This window comes from Paramisgurnus dabryanus, chromosome 5 (assembly GCF_030506205.2).
Source record: "Paramisgurnus dabryanus chromosome 5, PD_genome_1.1, whole genome shotgun sequence".
In the NCBI taxonomy this organism is placed as follows: Eukaryota; Metazoa; Chordata; class Actinopteri; order Cypriniformes; family Cobitidae; genus Paramisgurnus; species Paramisgurnus dabryanus.
Genome location: NC_133341.1, coordinates 26128835 through 26152651, shown reverse-complemented (window position 1 = coordinate 26152651; position 23817 = coordinate 26128835). Strand labels below are relative to the sequence as shown.

At 37.9% G+C, this 23817-nt stretch overlaps 1 protein-coding gene across 50 annotated transcripts in view; it reads right to left on the bottom strand.

Annotated features, from left to right (window-relative positions):
• Positions 1-23817, bottom strand: part of camk2b1 (calcium/calmodulin-dependent protein kinase (CaM kinase) II beta 1) — an 87014-nt gene that overhangs the window by 46869 nt on the left and 16328 nt on the right. For 30 of the 50 annotated variants that reach the window (XM_065250639.2, XM_065250648.2, XM_065250655.2 and 27 more), the window contains exons 3-6: positions 19708-19767; positions 19531-19585; positions 19066-19131; positions 11237-11309 (exon numbers count right to left, since the gene is read on the bottom strand). In XM_065250639.2, the coding sequence (XP_065106711.2) occupies positions 11237-11309; positions 19066-19131; positions 19531-19585; positions 19708-19767 (254 nt within the window). Of the gene's footprint in view, positions 1-1016; positions 1090-11236; positions 11310-19065; positions 19132-19530; positions 19586-19707; positions 19768-23817 lie in introns of those variants that run through there. The other 20 variants (XM_065250640.2, XM_065250644.2, XM_065250642.2 and 17 more) reach the window with 2 other exon arrangements.

Here is a 23817-nt window from a genome sequence, read left to right as displayed (position 1 = left end):
GTTTTTAAGCATCACCATCTTCACCGAACACAATGCAAAGCACCGATAACATGTTTGTACAGAAGGCATGAGAGCTTTTATGACACCTACTACTGACATAACACAGTTGCACAGCTGAGGCGCTTCATTTTATACACTGTAAAAAGAGTCATCTGAAAATATCTTCATACTGAGGTTTGGCCATTTGGAAACACTAATATAGCTGCAAAGTATTAGGGCTGGGGGAAAATATTGATTCATAGATTTAAATCGATCTTAAAAGAATATAAATTCTGGAAATCCTTCGAATCGATTCTGTACGTGATTTACTTGAGAGGTTATGAATATTATTTGTACTTCCCTTCTTTTCCTAAAAATGTCGAAAGATGGAGTCGACAGTTGACTAGATAGGAGCAGCGAAATGGCATTGCAGTGCGCACAAACCTGGTCGTGATTCTTGGACTGGGAACCTGATGTCTACAATGACTGGCAAATTTGCCTTTGAAGGAATTTATGGTTAATTCACTTAAAATATAAGTCAGGTGATAAGAGGGGCTTTGGCACATTTGGTCTACCACGTTTCTTATTTATCACCTTACTTAGTTAAAGCATTCTTGGTTGTCTTCAAGAAAGACATTTTGTGCAACCATGACAACTATTAAAATTAGCCACATAGATCCACTGTTGTCACAGACTGCGGCAAATTCCTTTATGACAAAGTAAAGTTTCTCTTTACTTCAGCCCAATTGGTGTAGTCTTACCTGAATATTCATTAAAAAGTGATTTTATCACCTGTATTTGGCCAAACTAAGTAACACACACAAACATACATCATGCGCTATCACTGTGCGAAACTTTACTGACCTCCAATGCATTCCTACAGTGTCATTTTGGTCACAATTTTTGCTCAAATATAAAGGTGTTATTACAATCAGTGTTAAATCCACACAGTGATAGACACAGATTCAAATGTACTTCATACTTTATATGAACACACGTGTTCAGACATTTGAGGAACAGTGACACCTGTCACTTACCTTCAGGTCTCGGTGAACCACACCCATTTGATGGCAATGAAGCACCGCCTCCAGGATCTGCTGGATGCAGTGACTGCATGCAAACAGCAGGGGGCGCAGGTTAGTCTGAGCAGCGCTACAGTCCCGTGCACAAGCCAGGGATTGGGTTTTTAGGGGGGGGGGGATACTTAAATAGGGAAAGGACAGGGCATCTCTCTAGACTCAAGCCTTGCCTCCGAATATTAGCAAAACACAAGACACCCAAAACAACATCAGCAGTAAGTAAACTATAAAGTTCTTATTTCCACATAGGTAAAGGTTTATATTAAGTTAGATCCAAAATTGGAAATGACAAACTAATCTATGAAGTACTTGGTAAGGAGGCAATGCATTGTGCCTATTGAGAGCTCTAGATTTGTTGTTTTTATATACTCTTGTCTACATAATGTAGGCTCTGTCCACTACAATTACCACAGGTACTGACTATACAATGCAGTGGTTTACTATAAAGTAGATAACAGTGTTGTGGTCACAATTCAAAGTAAAAGTGCTTAAAAGTAGTATTGTTATTGATAGATACATTGTTAAGGGAGTGTGTAATTGCAGCATAGGATGGGAGCAACATGTGTGCACACGCATGTGAACCGGCTGTCAGGACACCCCCACATGTTGCCATGCACGGGTACAGCCCTACGCAGAGGCGAAACCTCAAGGCATTTAACAGCCTCGGACCAGATCTGACACGTAAGTGATAATACAATGAGGTCACAGAAGTCAGGTGGTTGTAAAACAATATTTAAATCGTTTTCAAAAAGAGGCACGTCCCTAGAGATACATTTTTCGGTAACAGTTTACTTGAAGGGGTGTTCATAAGACTGACATAACACCTTCATAATCATGACATGACATGTGCCATGAACATGAAGGAGATTTTATGGACGTTTATGATAACTGTCATTAAGCGTCATTCATTCAATTATGACATTTTTAATGCAAAGATGATGTCGTTAGAGATGTTTTTGTTATGACAACTTGACATTAACCAAGCCATCATAACTTGTCATGACAACTCTACATTACCAAGACCACATAACTGACCACTTTTTACCAGTGATACAAATAGAATTTGTAATTAAGTGTTAATACTCTGTCATATAGTTTTATAACGGCGACATAAATATTTTTCTTGACCTCAACTACAGTGGTACAAATATAATTTGTCATTAAAATGTCAATAAGTGTTAATACTCTGTCAAATAGTTTTATAAAAACATAATAAATATTCTTCAGTTCATATTGTTTTTTTTTAAGTTTCCTCCATGTGTTTAAAAAATAAAATCAATCATTTAATAATAATAATAATAAAAATTTATAAAATGATATTTTATTGCATTTGGAGACCAATTCACCTAAAATTAAATGAATACAGTACAATAATGCGTCAAGCCATGCAGCGTTGGGTCCATATCACTGGAAAACAGTTAATTACATTAAATTAATTAATTCAATCAATTAAATGTTTTGTTAGTTTTTGAACCCTCTGTGAGTTTTGTTAGTTGTCAGTTTTTGTATGTCTGTGAAATTTTGTAAAGGTATTTAAAATTATTTGACATAGTATTAACACTTAATGACATTTAAATGGCAGTTTAATGTAATGTTAACCCATAAAGCTAGGTAGTATCTTAAGTTTGATAATTATTCTACTATGTCATGTTTATGACAGATTTATGACAAGTTATGATGTATTGGTTTATGTCAAGCTGTCATAACAAAGACATCTCAAACAATATCATAATTGAACAAATGACACTTAATGACAGTTGTCATAAATGCGCATAAAATCTCCTTCATGTTCATGACATGTGTCATGTCATGATTATGAAGATGTCATGTCAGTCTTATGAACACCTTTCAAGTAAAATGTTACCAATCATTCAGTATTGAGAAAGCGTTATGTGCTGGATGCACACGGGGAGCTAACAGTGACCGACGGGCATCATTTGCTAAAAGGAGAGAGCAGTAAATTTACTGTATGTGATTTTTGTAAATCGTGTTATAAATCTTTAAACGCTGCACACTAAGTAAAAATAATAATCTTAAAAATCCAAATCATTTTATTAGTTATAATTGATATAGTTTTAAATAATCATTTGACTAAAACTTGATTAATTTAACTTTATTTAGAGTATTCCCTTCTCAATTCATTGTAAAAATCTATGGAAATGTATGCAAGATTTTTCAATAAAGAACTCTGAGCAGCACTACAGCCAAGGACAGTGGCGCAAAAATAAAGTTATAGCTGCGATTATTATTATTATTCACGTGCTGCGCATGAGTTTAATGGCATGTGTGTAAAGATCTGGTATGGCAGTAAAGTTCAGGGCTGTAAATTAAAGTGCCACATTTGCTTTCTAAATGTCTCCCATTAAAAGTCGCAATTTGTGCCTGAACGTGTTTAACTCACGATATTGAATAAACCCGCTGCTGGGAGTGAATCTGTGTGTTTACTCTGCTTTGGACTATATATATGTATAACGTAATAAGGATATTTATATATTCCTAAACATTTGAGGATTTATGACAGTGTGTGTCTCTCTTTACACCTCCCCCACTATCAGCTGCTGATCATGGCTGGTCTGCAAGAGAAGGGGTAGGCGTGTATATGTATGTATGTATGTTAGCCATATTTCTGAGCGCCAAATGTTGTCAGGATGTTTTACTGAAACACCATTTTTTTATTAAATCTAATGACATGCATGTTTCTGTGATGCTTAGGTTTAGGGGATAGAAGATATCATTAGTCTGATCTACGTCTATATTTAATGAATGTCTATGAAATGACCTCATAAAAATATAGCAAGTACTAACATATAGATATATAGGGGTGTGTGTGGGGGGGGGCAAAAACTAATGCGGGGTTAGTTGTAACATGGACTGTTTACATTGTTGCACAAGGTTTAGCCTTTTGTTTTTCCAGTATTTTTTTCACACTGCCAAAAGACGATCTCCCTCAAATTATTGCAAATGTATAATGTTTTTCCAGAGAGTTATTGATGAATGAGTGTTTTGGTGGCATGTAAGTACATTTTTTCAGCATATGTATTTTTTTTTTCGGTTTTTTAAGTTGGGTGTGTAAGATACCAAAACCAATGCTATGTCATATTAATCAGTGTCTTGTTGACTAAAACAAAGCATCGTTTTGAAACATGTCTGCAGCTCTTAGCAGCTTTTTTGGTGGGCTTGAAAATATTTTGAAACAGCGGGGTTAATTGTAACACTGTGTAACAACTAACCCCTCAGCACTTACTATATGAAAACAGCTAACGTTAGTGTAATTCTTGCTGTTGTTTTAAATGGCTACACATGAATGATTGCTGGCTGCCAACAAAATAAATGTGCCTGTCTTATCAAAAATCGTGTGTCAAATTTATTTTTGTTCATATCTTTAGTATTGATTGAATAAGGTCACGTCAAAGATTGAAATCATAATGAAATGAATGGCTAAAATCAGACTTTGATGCTCATTATCTCAGAATTTGATTTTTAAACAGTAGTATGGTGATTAAAGACTGGGTCACATATAAAACATGTATGTCATAATTGTGCTGCTTTTTCTCACATATTTAGACATTTGAATCCATTTATAATTGAAGTATTGTTAGAAAAGGGCTGGATGAATGAATACAGTGTGGATACCTGTCTATTATAAACAGATATATAAACAATATCCACTTCAACTATACAGACAAAATAGTATTGAAATATTTGCGTGCAAACTTAATTTTTAGCAAGTGTTACAACTAACCCCCTGTCTGTTACAATGAACCCCACCTATGGGGTAAGTTGTAATGTTTGCAATTCTGTCACGTTTGGTGTTATTGTCCAAGAATGGTAAGTACTAGAAACAAACTTCAAATGTTCATTTGTAGCAGAGATGTGTGTGTTGCTTGTATAAAAATATAATTAATCAAACTCAAATATTTTTTTAATGATTGAGCCAAAACCAAAAAGCGTTAGGTTGTGCCCAGCTCTCCCCTATTTATAGTGTGTGTGCATGTATACAAGTGTGTTTATGTGAGTGAGTGTGTATGTATTAAAGACCCTGCCTATGAAAAGCATTTTTTGTGATTTACCTTTTTCTACATAAAATCATCCTACAAAATATAAAGTATATTAATATATTTAATACTGACTAAGTAAAAGCATGTAAAAATTGAAATCATAGCCTAAAGATTAAGAGGCATCAAAGTTTGATTTCAAGCATTAATTTCACTGTTCATGAGGGATGGGGCTCATAATCGATTTTGTTACAAACATTCCTTAAAACAACTTCCTTTGTGTTCATCAGAACAAAGAAATGTGTACAGGATGTAAACGACAGGTGAACTATCCCTTTATAAGGTAGATTTAGCCTGTTTTTACAGGCAGGGTCACTTTATAGCATATGTGAGTGTTCATATGGATGCCAGTATGCATTTGTGTGTGTTTATGTGCATGGGGTAAGATGTTTAGAAATATCACTACTTCATCTCTTTATGAAACACTGGTGGAAAACTTGTACTGTATGTCTAAAACGGTTTTCCTATCTCTCAGTGCTGACTTGCGTAAACTTATCCTGATTTAGACTGACAGCACTAAATATTGCAGTATTTGTCTTAGGCTCCATTTCCACTCTTAGCAATTTCAATTTCATAAAACTATTTCAAAAATGCTAAGAACCTGCACTGTACCATTTTAAGGAAAAAGGTTGGCCACTTTACTCTGTTTGTTTATCCAACAAGAACTGACATTACTGTGACAGAGGCAATAAAAAGAGATAAAAAACAAGTTGTTATAAATCTCCTATGTACAGACTTGTGAGGAAGTTATCACAAGCTAGCAGCAAAGGTCAGTGCAGTCCAGAGGTCTATGATATTAATATTAACCCATTTCTTTGCCATCGTTTCCCTTTGGCATGCAGCTGTCACTAGTCATCTTTTCAATATATTCTGTAGCCCTGAGCGCATCTGTGACAGTGTTGTAGGGTTTGATAGTCACATTTTATTCATCATTTCAAAAGGCCCTTACTCAAAGCGCTAGCTCGTCCAAAAATGAAAAATACCATGATTTACTCACCCTCAAGCCATGCATTCGAGATATACATGTCCATCATCTTTCAGACAAACATGTTTCAGTTATTTTAGAAAGCTCTTCCAAGCTTTATAACAGTTAGATACGGGGTCCCCTTCGCTCAAGCCCAAAGAATGATCATCCATCCTTCACAAAAGTAATCCAAACGGCTCAAGAGTGATAAATACAGGCCTTCTGAGGGTAATCGATGTGATAGTGATTGGGATTAAATATCCATATTTAAACTATATGTTATAAACTATGATAACTAGCTTCTGGTAAAATCCAACACGCACTTACCAGGTAGTAACGTAGCGTGAGATCCGATTAGAACAGACTCTCGCAAAAACCTAGCTACATATAGGGATAACTCAATATCATCTTGTCTTATATTAAAATCCTTAAATCCAGTTGTTTTACTCTCTGCTCTGTGCCTCCGCCCCGCGTTCGTCAATACGCCACTACATCACTATGCAGCATACCTATGGCAACGTGTATTCACTATGCTAAGGTATCGTACTTTTACGCCGGCGTATGCTTTCAATTGTTTCCAATGGAAATGCGATGTTTTTAAAAAAAAAAGCCAGCAGCTGGCTTTTTTCTCCGCTAAGGGGCCAGTCACACCAAAAGCGCTTTAAACGCTTGCAAACGCAAGGCGCAACCCACTGCCTTTTTTAAAAAAAGATCAGTGCGACGCGGCTTTTTATATTGCTAAGCAACCACCGAGTAAGCTGTCTTGTCAATCAAATATTGAAGCGTGAACGCTCTTTTGCTGTTAACTGTCATATTAGCAGAAACTTTAAAAAGAGGGCGCTTGCTCTGACCTTGTTTGAGGATGAGAGATGCACAAACACGCAGGAGAAGTGAGCGAGTGTAGTCCGGTTCTTCAAAGCAACTGTAAACTTCCCTCACCACAACGTAAGGCCCGCCTCTCCCTTCATTCGATTGGACAATGGAAAGACGCGAATGACGTCGGGCGCTTCTCCGCTCTCAGCTCTCCTTCAAAGGCGTGCTGCGGCCGGTGGCAAAAACCGCAAGGCGCTCAACGTGCATAAACAGCGCGCAAACGCTCCCTGTCCATAGAATATCATTCAAATAAGGCGCCTGCAACTGCCATAAACGCTTTTGGTGTGACTGGCCCCTAAGGGGGCGTGCACACCAACGCTTTAACGCCTGTGTAATGGAAGCTTGGTGGTTTTCAAATAAGCCAGCAGCTAGCGGTTTTCTTCCGTGCTGAAAACCGGCGCTCAACCGTTTTTCCGCGCTCAGAGCCGAGAGTTGATTGTTGCAATATTTGTCCCGCCCTTCCTCCACTGTGACTGGACGGCCGTGTGAGAACTGACATTGACGAGCGGAGCTTTCCACCCAAAGTTGAATCGCTTTCAACACTCTGTGCTCAGCGCCGGCTTACAGCATGGAAAAAATCAACCAGCTGCTGGCTGTTTTGAAAACACAGGCATAAAACCGTTGGTGTGCATGCCCCCTAAAACCCGCCGTTCTTGGTGCTGAGTGCTGAAAGTTAAAAAATATTTAACTTTGAGTGCAAAGCTCAGCTCGTCAATGTCAGTTCTCTCACACAGCCGTCCAATCACAGTGGAGGAAGGGTGGGACAAATATCACAACAACCAACCGGCACATGGTACAAAGACTGATAAACAAAGCATTATTACAGCAACCAAAGCGCTCGGCTGAAACTGACAGTCGGCTGAAAAAAGCTGGCAGTTGGCTTTTGCCGGGCGTTTCAGCCGAGTTTAAAAGCTTTGGTGTGCACGCTCCCTAAAACTCTCTAGTGAATGAAGAGAGAGAATGATCGAATGATCCTTCTGATCTCTGCCTCTATCAGTCTCTTCTTGCCTCCTTCTCCAAGGATGTCTCCTCTGCAAAGACCCTATACTACCATTCAAAGATTAACAACTCACCTGACTCTCACACTCTCTTCAAGACCTTCTTTACCCTTCTTTGTCCCCCTGCCCCTCCACCTTCATCCGACCTAACGGCTGATGATTTTGCTTCCTTCTTTGTGAAGAAAACGAAAACTATTAGCAGTCAGTTCTCCGAGCCGCCGCTTCTTGCGCATTCTCAAATCCCTGAGACATGCTCCCTTCCCTCCTTCTCTCTCCTATCCGAAGCAGATGTTTCCAAGGTCTTGGCTTCTAATCATCCGACTACCTGCCCGCTAGATCCCATACCCACCCATCTCCTCCAGGCCATCTCTCCGTCTGTTATCCCTGCTCTCACTCACATTATCAATTCATCCCTTTCCACTGGCACCTTCCCTGTAGCATTTAAAGAGGCCCGGATAACCCCGTTGCTGAAGAAACCCACTCTCAATCCTGCTATGCTAGAGAACTACAGACCCGTTTCTCTTCTTCCCTTAATTTCCAAGACTCTTGAACGCATTGTGTTCAACCAGCTCTCCACTTTCTTCACACAAAATAACCTCCTGGATAGCAATCAGTCTGGATTCAAAAGTGGTCACTCCACTGAGACTGCGCTGCTATCAGTCATTGAGGCCCTAAGGCAGGCAAGGGCAGCCTCCAAATCATCTGTGCTGATCTTACTGGATCTATCTGCAGCTTTTGACACCGTCAATCACCGCATCCTCCTGTCGACTCTCATGTCTATGGGTGTCACTGACACAGCGCTTTTATGGTTCAAGTCGTACCTCTCAGATAGGTCATTTCGGGTATCCTGGAGAGGTGACGTCTCCGAACCCCAACGTCTAGATACCGGGGTCCCTCAAGGCTCTGTGCTTGGACCGCTGCTCTTTTCGATATACATGACATCCCTGGGCTCTGTCATTCGGAAACATGGCCTTTCCTACCACTGCTATGCAGACGACACTCAACTCCACTTGTCGTTCCACCCTGATGATCCTACGGTTTCTGCCCGCATCTCGGCATGCCTGAGGGACATCTCACTCTGGATGAAGGATCACCATCTCCAGCTTAACCTTGCGAAGACAGAACTGCTTGTCATATCATCCGAACCAAAGATTCAGCACAACTTTTCCATTCAGCTAGGTTCCTCGACCATCACGCCTTCCAAGACGGCCAAAAACCTGGGAGTGGTCATTGATGATCGGCTTAGCTTCACGGAGCATGTTGCCAGCACCGCTCGCTCTTGTAGATTCATCCTCTACAATATTAGGAAAATTAGACCTTTCCTAGATGAGCATGCTACGCAGGTCCTGGTCCAAGCTCTTGTCCTGTCCAGGCTGGACTACTGCAATGCGCTACTGGCAGGACTTCCAGCCTGCACGACCAAACCCTTACAGATGATTCAGAACGCAGCGGCAAGAGTGGTCTTCAATGAGCCAAAGAGGGCGCACGTCACTCCTCTCTTTGTCAAGTTACACTGGCTCCCTATAGCAGCCCGCATCAAATTTAAGGCTCTGCTCCTGGCCTTTAAAACCACCACTGGGTCAGCACCCCCTTACCTTCGCTTGCTTATAGAGCCTTATGTACCCTCTCGATCACTGCGCTCTGCCACCGAGCGACGACTTGTGGTACCATCTCAAAAAGGGAAGAAAACACTAACGCGTACCTTCTCAGGAACTGTCCCACAACTGTGGAATGATCTGCCGGTCGTGACACGATCAGCTGACACTGTAGCTGTCTTTAAGACTCGGCTAAAAACCCATCTCTTCCACCATTACCTAACTTCCTAATTACAGATCTACTATCTTTATTTAGTTACCCTTCTCTTTATCTCTTTCTCTATCTACCTTCCTCTTTATCTAAAAAAAAAAAAAAAAAAAAAAAAAAAAAAAAAAACTACTAACATACCCTTGGCTATGTATATTGTGTTGGACTTGATGAGACTATTTCCAGTGCACTTATGTATTGCTGTCTTATGTTGCCATAATTGCTTCTATTGTTTACCTCACTTGTAAGTCGCTTTGGACAAAAGCGTCTGCTAAATGACTAAATGTAAATGTAAATGTAAGAGGAGTACAAAATGGCATTGTAAGTCATTTTTGTTAAAAGTTTTAAATATGGATATTTCTCTTACAAACTCGCATTAATTACCCTCAGAAGGCCTGTATTTATCCCCTGGAGCCGTTTGGATTACTTTTGTGAAGGATGGATGCATATTCTTTGGGCCTGAAGGATGTAGACCCCATTTCTAAAGGTTTAAAAGCTTGGACATGTGTCTCGGATGGCTTGAGGGTGAGTAAATCATGGGGTAATTTTCATTTTTTGGCGACCTATTCCTTTTAGCAGAGAGGCTGATGGTAAACAAAGAAACAGTTTGAAATGTATAAGGTTATAAGAGGCGTTCAGACTACGATGCTCACTATAACAAAAATGTAACTATATTAGCGTCCACACAAACGGATAACAAAAATTAACATTGTATTAATTCTAAATTTATGCTAAAAAAATGCATTGTATCGCTATCATTGTTATTGTGGTATTTTAGTTAATCTAAAACAATTTGACTTTTATATTTTTTAGAGAAATATTTATCATCCATATGTGATTTTTCATATGATTTTTCTCAGAAACAAACAATCATTTTAAGCAAGAACCATAATAACAGCAATGTGTGCTTATTAATAAAATTTTAAATATACTTGTGTATATACAGTATATATATGATTGTTTAAACAAATTTGTTAAATATTAATTCATACCAAATTTAACTCTTTTTTTAAATGCCATTTTTTTACTCTCTGCCAACCCCCCCCCCCCCCCCCCCCAAAAAAATATTAATTTGTCAACTGTTTTGTTGTACCAGTCAGAAGAACACTAAACACATGGGACAGAGCAACAGCCAAACAAGATTTACCAGTATCTTAAAACAAACTACTTTAGTTCAAACATAATACGTAAAATTAATCAATAGTAAAACTCAAATAAAAACTTAAAAATTGTAAAACTAAGGTTACAGGCAAAAAATGTATGTGAGACCTCGAGTGTCAAAACCATCTGAATTGAGGAGCTTCAATCTAAAGATCAGGCATAGGAAGTAAGGATTTGGGAAGTTCGGGAAAGTAGTCAATGGATTAAGGGAAGCCCATGATGCCATACATAGAAAAACACACAGACAGGCTTAAGCCACAGACAGGTGCAAGCAGAGGCATACAGACAAGCGATACACAAGCAGTGTGTGTGCTACATACTGACCTTCAGGTCCCTGTGCACTATATCATGTTGGTGAATATGATGGACACTGTCTAGAATCTGATGGATACAGTGACTGTGAAGACAAAACGAAAGAAAGAAAATGGGGGTGAGAGGCGAGGGGAGGGGTGTGAGGATGTGTAGAATGACATCACGATTGATGGATTGAACAGGACAGAGGTGATGAAAGAAAAGATGGAGAGGTGGTTGAAACGAAACATGAGGAGAGGGAAGAGTGACATTTGTGAGGAGGGAGAGAAGAGGGGAATTGAATGATGAAAGTGATGAAAGTGAAGAAACAGAAACATTTAGACATGAGACACAACCGTCAACAACAACAACAACAAACAAAAACATTAGAGGGAGAGGATAGAGAAAGAGACATAAAAAAACAAGAGGAAAATAAATAAGAAACAGGCGTAGTGAGGAAGCGTGTGCCTTTTTTGTATGTTTGGGTTATATCAAAGATTTGTGCGATCCACTTCAATATTGTGTCTTCTAAAGACAATCTTTCTCTCACACAACCTACATACATACATAAACACACACAACATTTTCTGAATGTGAATGACTGCCATGGCTTCAGAACTAATAGACATGTGCTGCATCTGAATTACTGTGTCGTCCGCCTACTTCCATACTATATAAATGCAAAATCAGTATGTGATGCGAGTATGTCTGAATTCAGAGTATACGAAAAAACAGTAGGGAAAAGGACCCAGATGACATGTTACTTCCGGCTAGATTTTTAAGTGTGAATTTGATACACTTTACTTTATAATGAGGCCATGTCAGCTGATAATAAAAAAGTGAATAAAATAACCAGAAATCTTTGAACCGGATGACTCTTTAAATTCTGTGTAAAGTCAGACATTAAATGTGTTCTCAGTTTGTCACACCACACAAAAATGTGTTAAAAACCATCCAGACAAATCTGAATGATAAAAAAACTGCAAGTTAATAAAATCAGGTTTCTTTGTCTCAAACAATGGGGGCGTGTCTGCTCGCAGGAAAGCTGCCGCGCCTTTTCAAATATCTCTAAAATCTGAATTAATCCTCGTCATTCTGTTAGCAGGGTTCCCACACCTTAGTTAACTTCAAATTCAAGGACCTGTCAAGGACCTTCCAGGTCCAACACCCTCAAATTCAAGGACTGAATATGGGGACACATTTTAAGTGAGAGCAAGGTTACATTGTGTTACCCTTTAAGATACATTGTTACAGTTCCCTTTCGAGGGAACTCGCGCTGCGTCACTGGGGTGACACTTTGGGGACGCCTCCAGGGGTAAGTGCGTCTGAATGTGTATATCAAATTCAACCAATGGTGAGGCTTAACGACAAAGACAGCGTGACGCGGGAGTCAGGAAGTATATCGCTATCTGAAATATTGCCAAAGATGGCGTAACAGGGACGCAGGAAGTATGGCAAGGGAGACGCAGTGTCTCGTTCCCTTCTCAGGGAAAAACAGTTACATACGTAACTCAAGACGTTTTCATTTGTCAAACACAACTGTGCAAAAAAGCATTTTGGTATGAATCAACATTTGCATATAGAAGATATAAGCATTTAAAGCTAACAGTTTAGCACGTGTGCTTAAAAAGTCTAGAATTTTTATGATATTATCCTACACTACACAGGGAATAATATGGATTTTTTTCCAGAAAACTTCTTGCATAAAATAGATTCAAGCACTTTCAATGACCTGGATCTATGTGTGTATATTTTCAAAAACTTCCTAGGGTCTTGAATTTTCCCCCCAGATTCACAAACTTTCAAGGATTTCAAGGACCCGTGGGAACCCTGTGTTAGGAGCGGGGCCATGCTCTGTAGCTCAAGAGTGTCATCGGGTCATGATTTTAGGTCACAATTTAGTACTACAGAGTTCACAGTCTTTGTAATGTACATCAGCAATACATTTCTAATGTGTTTAGAAACTTTTCACATACAATACGTGATTTAGGTACTTCTTGGGATTTAACCTCTTATGAAACGGCTGAAATTCCATATTTTTTTTGTCTAAACAACATTCCCAAATTAAAAGTGGGACAGCTCCTATATACTTTGACACTCAGGGGTGCTCGGTGTCCTGTAGTGAACTATTGTTTACAGTTTTTTATATCGTAATTCGGTCAGAAACATCAAAATTGTGAGGCGAACAAATCGTTTTGGCTATTCCATTTTCCTTGGAGATTTATAAAAACAACTTGTTTTGGACAATTTCACCGAAGTGGATAAAGGGAAGAATTTGAAGGTAAAATTCTTAATCTAAAAAACTGAATCGGAGTCACCCGGTTCAGGTAACTAACAACAAGATTACAGTTTTATAACTGCTATAAATCATCATATGCATAATGGAATCCTGAGAGTCTAAACCTATGTTTATACTCGATGCGTCCGCACGGGCGCGTTGGTGCGCGCGGCAAAAACGACGTCAACGCAGAGTGGGCGGTCGCACGCGTTGGGTGCACGAGACCCCATTTCGCGTGGCGCTGTGCACGGCATTTTTTGTAACTTTCCGCGCGGCTCCGCATCCGAAAATGACCGAACTTGAGGCGATTCTGTCCGAGCAGGCAAGCCTGTGACGTATCTCTTTGATCAATCCAAGCAAAACAATATATTTATCTGACACTCTGGAAGTAAAGTATGGAAACTTTGCAGTTTAAAATACAAATTCTTTTACATGATTCAGAATGTTTGGCTTATATTTGTATTGAAAGAACTACTGGACGAGGAATAAAATACAAACCTTAAGATGTCTGTACTGTTTGTTAAGTAAAAACATTAATGAAATGATAATGTTTAATAAAGACATATTTAAAATATTGTTGTTTTATTCATGTTCTCATATTTATATATATCAAACTCTAATGTTAAAAGCACCAGGGTTGTTCCAGCGGACGACTAGTATAATAGTGCAACAGCGAGCGCGTCAACTATAAACGCCTCGTCAGTTTGGTGAGACGCGTGCGCGCGATCCGCGGAGGCTTGCGTTGCGGACCAAAGCGCGACCATAAACAAGGCTTAAGCTGTGTACGGCACAGTGTTCCCTATCAGATTAATTTTACATGTTAAACAACGCATACTTAAATTATGGTCACGATTACATCATAGGTCAAAGGACACATGATTCAAATGACAACGAAAACGTCACATGCAGTACATCAGAAATTTATTCACACAGATTTACACCTGACTGTTTTAATGTTAAAAAAGTAGGTACTTCAGATTTCGGATGCAGCAATAGAGTAAAAATCTCAAAATTCCATTTTATTCCATCATTTATTCCTCACATGTATTTTTACAAGGTAAACCAAATCCAAAAATACACAAATAAATCTACCTATGTTGATAAACCTACCTAATCTACCTGAAACCACAGCACAACCTGAATTCATCTAACATTAATGACCAGAAGAATTGAAGAACTTTCACTAAACGCTAAAGCTCGGGACAGTTTTCATTTACAAAAGTGTCATGCACTGCTTCTGAAACGCTTCCAACAACAAGAGCCACAACACGGCATCAGTTAAGCAACGAGAGGAGAGAGAGAGAGAGAGAGAAAGAGAGTGAGAGATGGGTGAAATATCTGAGAAAGAGATAGAAAGAGAGACAGACAGGTGGAGAAGGGGAGGGAAGAAAGATGAAGCCCTAATTATGTGTGTTAATTGCAGGCCTAGTTTTTCCTCTCTGAGGAGGCAGGGGGCAAAGCACGACTGCAAGGCTTCACGAGGAGAGAAACGTGGAAAGTGAAAGAGAGAACAACAGAGATGGAAAGAATAGAGGGAGAAAGAGAGAGAGGGAGAAATGTGAGAAGCCTGTGGAGGAGGGACAGACAGCAGGTGGCTGGAAACAGGTCTGCAGGAGATCAGCATGAACTAGGAAAGGAGCCCGAGATGTTTCTCTGCATTTCTACATAAGACACATGCATCAGACAATTTCTATGTCACATGATGAATTGTCAATGGCTGATGCCAATATTCCAAGAAATTTTTATTACATATGAGAGGTTAGACTCTTCTAAGCGGTCAGATTTACACCTGACAGAGGGTCATGGACTTTATTGACAGATGGGCCATACATATCTGGAAACCAGATTATAAGAGTCGTGCAACACTGAAAAAAAAATGATTCATCAATTTACTCAAATTTTTTAAGGTAAGTGGTTGCAATCAATTTATTTAAGCTACATTTAAACAAAAGTTTTTTGTTTTGTTTTGCCTTTCTAATTTTAAATGTTTAAATGTAAATTGAATTAAATAAGTAAATTGAATGAATCATTTTTTTCAGTTAAGTTAGCTCTTTGGGCAGTAAGCAACCAACTATTAACCTCTTGCAACATGCTAGCAATCTCACAGCAATCTTTCAGAACATCTTAGGGCACGTTTACTTGACAACGATGAACTAAAAATTGAAGTTTTTTTCTTTTGCGCTTTTCGCTACGAAAACACTGCATACATGCATACACTTTAAAAAAAGATTTGTTTGTTCAACTTGGTTAAAATAAGTAAGTTAACTAGTTGCCTTAAAATATTGAGTTAATTCAACCCAAAAATATTAGTTAACGCCAAAAAATTCAACTCATATTTTCTGTTAAATTAACTTAAAGGAACAGTATGTAGGATTGTGGCCAAAACTGGTATTGCAATCACAAACCTTGTGGCTAAAACTGGTACTGCAATCACACAACTAGTGGCCAATACGCAAAATGACAACATAAAAATAATTTGAGGGCTGCAACTCCACTTTTTAAATGACAATATCCTTGCCAGGCCACTGATGTCAGTGATATAAATATTTGAAATGAAAATAAATTCTTAATGTCTAGTGACATATCAGGGCCATTTTATGATTAATTGATATACATTTCTTACATACTGTTCCTTTAAAACTTTAAGCCAACCAGGTAACTTTCAAGTTGAACCAACTTTTTAACAGTGTACGCATAAAGTAAATGATTTCAATTTTAGCTTTTTGTGTAAACAGTCCGGTAGCAGCCGCATAGCAACACCCTCGTAACACTTTAACCCCATCCACATAGCACTTTGGTCCCAGAAAATTCCATAAAATTGGCAGAGAAACTTCAGTGTGAACACAAACACGTCCTGGAAATATTCTTGGAGGACTTAGAATCACTGCAATCACGTAAAGTATTCTGTGTGAACAAGACACAGAAACAATTCCGTAAGAGATTTGCGTGCCATCGCAACCAGAAGTTATGGTTTAGGTATTTGACAAAGGGATTTAAACAAAGATTTCATGCCGAGAAATGTCGGCAAACTTGACTGAAGCAGAGATCAGGGAACTTGTCACTATCCGTGCTGAAGCTGAGATCATTTATCAGCATGACAAAACAGCGCATCACGCACTCCTTATGATAGCGTCATAAATGAAAATGCATGCGCGTGGTTTCTCGAGAGAGAAATCGCAGATAATTAGCAAACTTTAGACGCTGTGGAAAAAGCCTACCAAGTGCAGGACTTTACATTTGTCACATGCCTTTACAGGATCTTTACGGTATGTGTGTGAATTCACGCACAAATTCCGGCAAATTGGCAAAGTGCAAAACAAAGCCAATTATCAGCCAAAAATCGACTTGTGAAGATATCCAAAGTCCTCACTACCTGTATAGCTTCATTCATTATCATTACCCTCACCGATCTATGAGTCTATAATAATTTACATCTGCTCTAAAATTATGATTTGAAGATATAAATGCTAAAGTCCTAAACGTCCTACTGCATCACAAATCTACTGTACCTTGAAGCCATGATATCGTATCCATTTATTATAACACAACTTTAAAGCCAGTACTTCCAATAATAATAATAGCACAAAAATACATGTATAACTTTAAAAGCTGGTATTTTGCAACATCAAACACACAGGTAGTTTTTAGGGAGGAAACATCTTAACAGGTCATGTTGTGCTTAATACACACCCATTCTAAAAGGGTGCAATTACGGTGTAAAAGCATCATGCAAGTACACTCTATAAGTGTAAACTGCCCTTTAGCAGACACTCAGCTACAGCACAAAACAGTAACTAACAGCTGGAATATGGGCACAAGGCCACATTGCTCAACTGGCATGGTGGTGATAGATCAGTACTGTGAGCTCAGGTTTATTAGGTCTTAACCCACTCAAGACAATAACAGTACATGACTCACTTTAACTCAATAAAGCACCCAAACATTTCAACATAGGTACAGCAAATGAGAAATTGTGCCAGCTTGATTTTACTGTGAAGTTGCTTTATATATATATATTGAGTTTGTCATAATATACAGGTAACAGAATCTTTCCCGATTCCCATCAGGTTTTAGACTCTTGTAGTTTCCCAGCCAGACTTTAAAGGAAACACCACTGTTTTTCAATATTTTACTATGTTCTACTTCTTACCTCAACTTACATGTAGATGAGTTAAAGGAACACACCCATATTTTGGGAATTTAGCTTATTCACCGTATCCCCCAGAGTTAGATAAGTCCATACATACCTTTCTCATCTCTGTGCGTTCTGTAACTCTGTCTGACGCAGCCCCCGCTAGCTTAGCTTAGCACAAAGTCTGGAAGTGAATGGCTCCAGCTAGCAATCTGCTCCCAATAAGTGACAAAATAACGCAAACATTTTCCAAATCACAACACATAAATAGGAAAATGTTCGTGTTATTTTGTCACCTATTGGGAGCAGTTTGCTAGCTGGAGCCATTTACTTCCAGACTTTGTGCTAAGCTAGCGGGGGGTGCGTTAGACAGAGTTACAGCACTTTGGGGGATACGGTGAATAAGCTAAATTCCCAAAATCAATGCATGCACTTTTAATCTTTGTAAAGCACTTTGTGAATGTGTTCTTTCTTTCTTTCTTTCTTTTTCTTTTGGTTGCTTCTAAATTCACCCCTGTTTGGATCCTAAGGAATGAATGGGGCTAGGCTACATGCTAACACATTCACAATGCACTGTACAAAGATTAAGTGCACGCATTGATAAAAAATAGGTATGTATTAACTCGTCTAAGTTGAGGTAAGAACATAGTAAAATATTGAAAAACTGTGGTGTTTTCCTTTAAAAACCACTAAGCCAAACCTCTCCACACTAACAATACCCACAGCACAAGCATGGCATCAAAACCCCACAAAGAATTTTCGAAATGAATGACTTTGTGTAACACCCGCCCACAAAACGTAGAGGAAGTCAGTCCAAAGGGATAATTCCCAGGACTAAGACCTTCAACTAGATACTACAGTATAAATCCTGGTAACAATCACACAAACAGGCACTCAAACACAGTTTATATGCGCTTGTGCAAGTATTTGTAAGGACCAAATTTAATTGAATATGGAAACTATCATATCCTCACTAATTCAGCATCGTCTAGCTTCTGTGTGCGCAGGTGCTTGCGTATGTGAGAGAAGAGAGTGTCGCTGCGTGTGATGAAAGAAAAAAGACAGATCAGAGGAAGAAAGAGATCTAGAAACAGATAGACAAAAGACACAACATGAACATTCTGGAACTGTTCTAGGGCACCAGAACAGAATTCAGTTCATTTCCTCAAACCAAGTTTTGTCATGCCATCTTTTAGCTCAAAGGTCACATTTCAACCTAGTGTGTGTGCATGATAATGCGCAAGATACGTGTTGCACTTTGGAAGATGCTGTTCTGACAAGCATCTCCAAATGCAAAACACGCCAACACTGAACGTGTATGTGCGACACGTGACGGCCTGTGCAACAGGCTAAGGCAAATGAGAGAGGAACAGAAAGGGCAGAAGAGAGGCGCAAAATAAAAAAGAAAAGAGAAACAGAGGGGGAAGAGATATTTTAAGCAACAGTTGTTACCTGGCATCGGCCTCGCTGTAGTATTCTCTGGCAACAATGTCTTCGAACAGCTCACCTCCAGTCACCCTGAAATGCAGAAAGTTCATATTGGCTATTTGCTAACTCAAACGAAATTCCTGCTCTACACCGCATGGCTCAGTTTCCATGGAGATGAGAATCCGATGCAAAAAACTGAAGGAATACAGAACTGTGAAAAACTGAAAGGAAGCTTTTTAAGATTCTCAAAGAAGGCTCTCAGTCGGGGTCGGTTTTGTGGTAGGCATTGAATGTTTCAGTGCGTAATAATTTGAAACAAGTAGTTCGGCTCTGGATGCTGATTGGTCCATAGAGCGTTCAAGTCAAGCTATCCAAATTTGTGCATTGAATGTACAAAAAGCTACATTCTAATAAAAAGCTCCAGAGGGATGAATAATTTTCAATAATGGGAATGATGTGAAATAAAGAAACATTCTGATGGCAACTTACAAATCGAATAGTAGGTAGTGGAAGCCCTCCTCTGATATACTGTCATGCAGGCGAACTAAAACAAGATTAAAAAGAGAAACAGGAATTTATTGAACAACATCATTAACATGTATGAGAATAATTCCTTAAAAGAGTCAAAATAGAAAAATAAAAAGCAATGCAATAATGCAATCTCACCAATATTGGGATGTTTCAGCAGGCGACAAATTCGAGCTTCTCGTTCCAGCTTCTGATGATCTAAGGAGCAAACACAACACCAATAATATTACAGTAACATATATAACCAAGTCTTTATGTGATGTTTAAAATCAATTTATCATCTTTATAATCAAATCTAACCAAGAGACAGAGCAAGTGTGTGGGTGATTTTGCATCATAGCTCTAATTGCCATGATTTTATCAAATACATAAAAGATACAAATACGCTTGACACGTTTGTGCTAAATCGCCGCCCCAGATCTCATTCAGTCTTGATAAAAGGGTCAGTGCGGGCAAGAAACGAGGGTGGAATGACAAAAAAAACAGTTCAGTCAAGATCAACACACTCAGCCATCTAAAACTTTCACTGTATTGGCATTATCACTTCATGTAATGGAGAGAACAGCTGTAGTACTTCAGGACATTAAACTTTGCGCATGCAGTATCTTATAAGGACACACAACTTTAAAAAAAATATATCCTCATTTTCCAGCTCCCCTAGAGTTAAACATTTGATTTTTACCATTTTGGAATCCATTCAGCTGATCTCCGGGTCTGGCGGTACCACTTTTAGCATAGCTTAGCATAATTCATTGAATCTGATTAGACCATTAGCATGACGCTCAAAAATAACCTTAAAGTACACCTATTTCATTGCTAAAAAACAAAGTTATTTTATGTATTTGGTATAATACAATGTGTTTGCGTGGTTTATGTTAAAAAAACTAATTATTTTCCACATACTGTAAATTTTTGTAGCTCCAGATTTCACACTCTTCCTGAAACGCACAAATTTGAAAAACGTTGTGTCCCTGATTGGCCAGCTAATCTGTACGTTGTGATTGGCCTGAATACCTCTGACAACAGCAGGAAATGTGACGCTCCATACAATGTTTGAAAGATTCGGTTGCCAGAGGTGTAAAGTACTCAAGTAAATGTACTTCGTTACTGTACTTAAGTATTTTTTGGGCTACTTTGTACTGGTACTGAGTATCAAAAATATAGGCAACTTTTACTCTCTACTCAATTACATTTTTGATTGGGTATTTGTACTCTTTACTCCACTACATTTGAAATGACACTTAACGTTACTCGCTACATTGTTTATTCGTCAAATAAAAACGAGACGAAAGTGTCAGAGGGTGATGATGGATAGAATCTGTGGTCGCGAGGTTACACGCACACACACAACTGAGGGACTTCATTTGGCTCTGCGCAGAGCAACCGTATGAAATCAAAGTACTGCGAGAGCGAATCAAATGCATATGGAGAAGTCTGGTCTCGCGGTACTTTGATGTCAAACGCTGAATGGCTTGCATTGAGCCACCGTAGCGGGACATCTGCGTGCTGCGTATGTCATAAACTGTAGAGAAAAGTTCGCGTCTGGTCTGAGAGAAGAGATAAAGAGCAAACATATGGATGCATATCACATTTGCTTCAGTCAAGGGACCATTTTTTAAACATGTGATGCTACAATCAAAACAAAAGTGATGCGCGATTGCAGGAGGGTCATCCCGCAACTCAAAGGCAAGCACAAATGTTTATATACTCTGATGCTACCTTATCAGCTAACCTGAGCTGGTACATAACTTGATATAACTTACTATATAAGCCAAAATAAACCAGCGAGGTCCTGTACTGATTGCCCGAGTAACTTAAGTACATTATAAGATTGATAATAAGTGTACAATTTTACTGTCCTCACATTTAATCAAGTATGCTGTAATGTATTTACTGTAAAGAGGGATGCATGACGGAAGAAATGTAGTGCACTTAATGTGAGAGAGTGGTGTTACGTACTACATGTGTTTTCAATTAATCTTTCAAATGAACAACTTCACGTTTTTAATATGCATTATCATATTTCTGTTGGTGTAATTTTAGTTTACTGGAATTTTCTAAATATAAAAATTATATCTTTTTTAGGATAGGCCTATATAAGAATATTTGGTAACACTTTACAACAAGGTTCATTGGTTAACAGTAGTTAATGTATTAACCAACTTGAACAAACCATCAGCAATACATTTTTTACATCATTTATTCATCTTTGTTAATGTTAGTTAATAAAAATGTAAGCTTTAATTGTTTGTTCATGTTAGTTCAGAGTGCATTAACTAATGTTAACAAGATTTTAATAAAGTATTAGTAATTGTTGAAATTAATATTAACAAAGATGAATAAATGCTGTATAAGTGCAGCTCATTATCAGTTCATGTTAACCAATGTAGCTAACTAATATTAACCAATGAACCCCACTGTAAATTGTTACCATATATTTATATCACAAAGTTAGGCTATATATTTTTCAGCATGGCACATTCAAGTACACAATGACACTAGACTAAAATTAAATGGGTTTAAATTAAATGTAATTTAGATTTCTAGACTAAAATCTTATGGCATTTAGATGAATAAAATTAGACAAAAAACTAAATCAATTCAGATGACAAAAATATGACTAAAACTAAATAAAATTTTAGTCAAAAGAAGACTATGACTATGTTTAATCTGTGTTTGTTCTGCCAGGTCAAAATTTTGAGGTGTTTGATTTCTTTTCTATATTAGGAAATAAAACCTCATAAATAAACTTTCTTAGTTTTCACTGCCCAGACCTACAATGTCTCTTTGTGTTGAGGACTAGTGCATCTTTGAGCCAACATTCAGTACGAGTAAAAATACTTGAGTACTTTTAAATTGGGTTACTTTAATACTTTTACTCAAGTCGTATTTAAATTGGTGACTTGTAACTTGTAGTGGAGTAATTTTTACAGTAAGGAATTTGTACTTTTACTCAAGTATGGCTTTCAGCTACTCTTTACACCTCTGTCGGTTGCTAACGGAAGTTATCTTACAGGCTGTGAGTCCGTAGCGGGAGGAATTATGATAATGTTGGTCTTGTATAGATGACCAATCCCAGGAAGTTAACTGTTGCCTACAATCCGTGTGTTTGTTGTAGTCCAAGAAAAGAGATTTATGTTGGAGATGATAACTCGTGTCATCGTTAACTTTGGGGTTTGTACCTTTTGCATACACTGTAAAACCAAACAGTAAAACTAACTGATAATAGAAAGTACATGGTACTCAAAATGTGCCAAAAAGTTTAGCTAACTATTATTTTTGAGTTCATTCAACATCTATCATAGATTTAAGTTAACAGTAAATATTTTTTTGAGTTTTTACAACTACACCAAAGGTAAAGCGTTTAGGGAACTTGAAAGTAGATTCAACCGTAATAAAATATTTTAAGTCAAAAGCCCTCTAGTGGCGTTTTTTACCAAAAAGTGACTTCATCATTGAAAGGGCACTTTAGCAGGTTTTAAACGGATGAATTTGCTCTTCGATGCAAATAATTACAAACTTTTGGTGGTTGTGATGAGTTAAATTTGCCTGTGAGTCTGTCACTGCAAATTTACTTCATTTTAAAGTTAAATCAACACCATTGGTTGAGGAGGTTCAGTTCCCAGCATGCTTTGCATGAGCCCGCAAAACTAGAGCATTTTTTTTAAATTAAGTGATATTTTATGTGGTTTTTAGTAAACAAAAAGACTCAGTAGTGTTAAACATTTATTTATGTTGGAGATTTAGAAAAGTTTGCTTTTTTTATTTGTGCTTACCATTGTTCAGAAGTGTAGTGCCTGTGCTTAGGCTTTAGGTCAATCATGTGTTGCTTTATCATATAAATAATACCTATGTGAAAGTCAGCACTGAGTTAAATCTCAACACACTTTCACTGGTATCAAATTTTTATGAGTCACATGATATATTTCTGTGATTTGTGAACAAAATTAAAAGGTAGTTAGTTTACTTTAATATTTTGAGTACTCTGAACTTGTCGGGTTTTACAGTGTTCTGTTAAGTTGTAAAATGTAGATATTTGAGTACAGGAAACTTAAGAAAAACAAGGCAATCAGTTGCCACAAAATATTTAAGTAAAACTACTACTGCAATTTAAGTTACATAAATTATATAATTTAATTTATATAAGACTTTATCTAAGTTTAGATAAATAAAATTTTTTGATTTGAATTGAAGTTGTCAGTACTCAAAACTTTTAAGTTGGCAAACTTAGAAAAATAGCGGCAATCA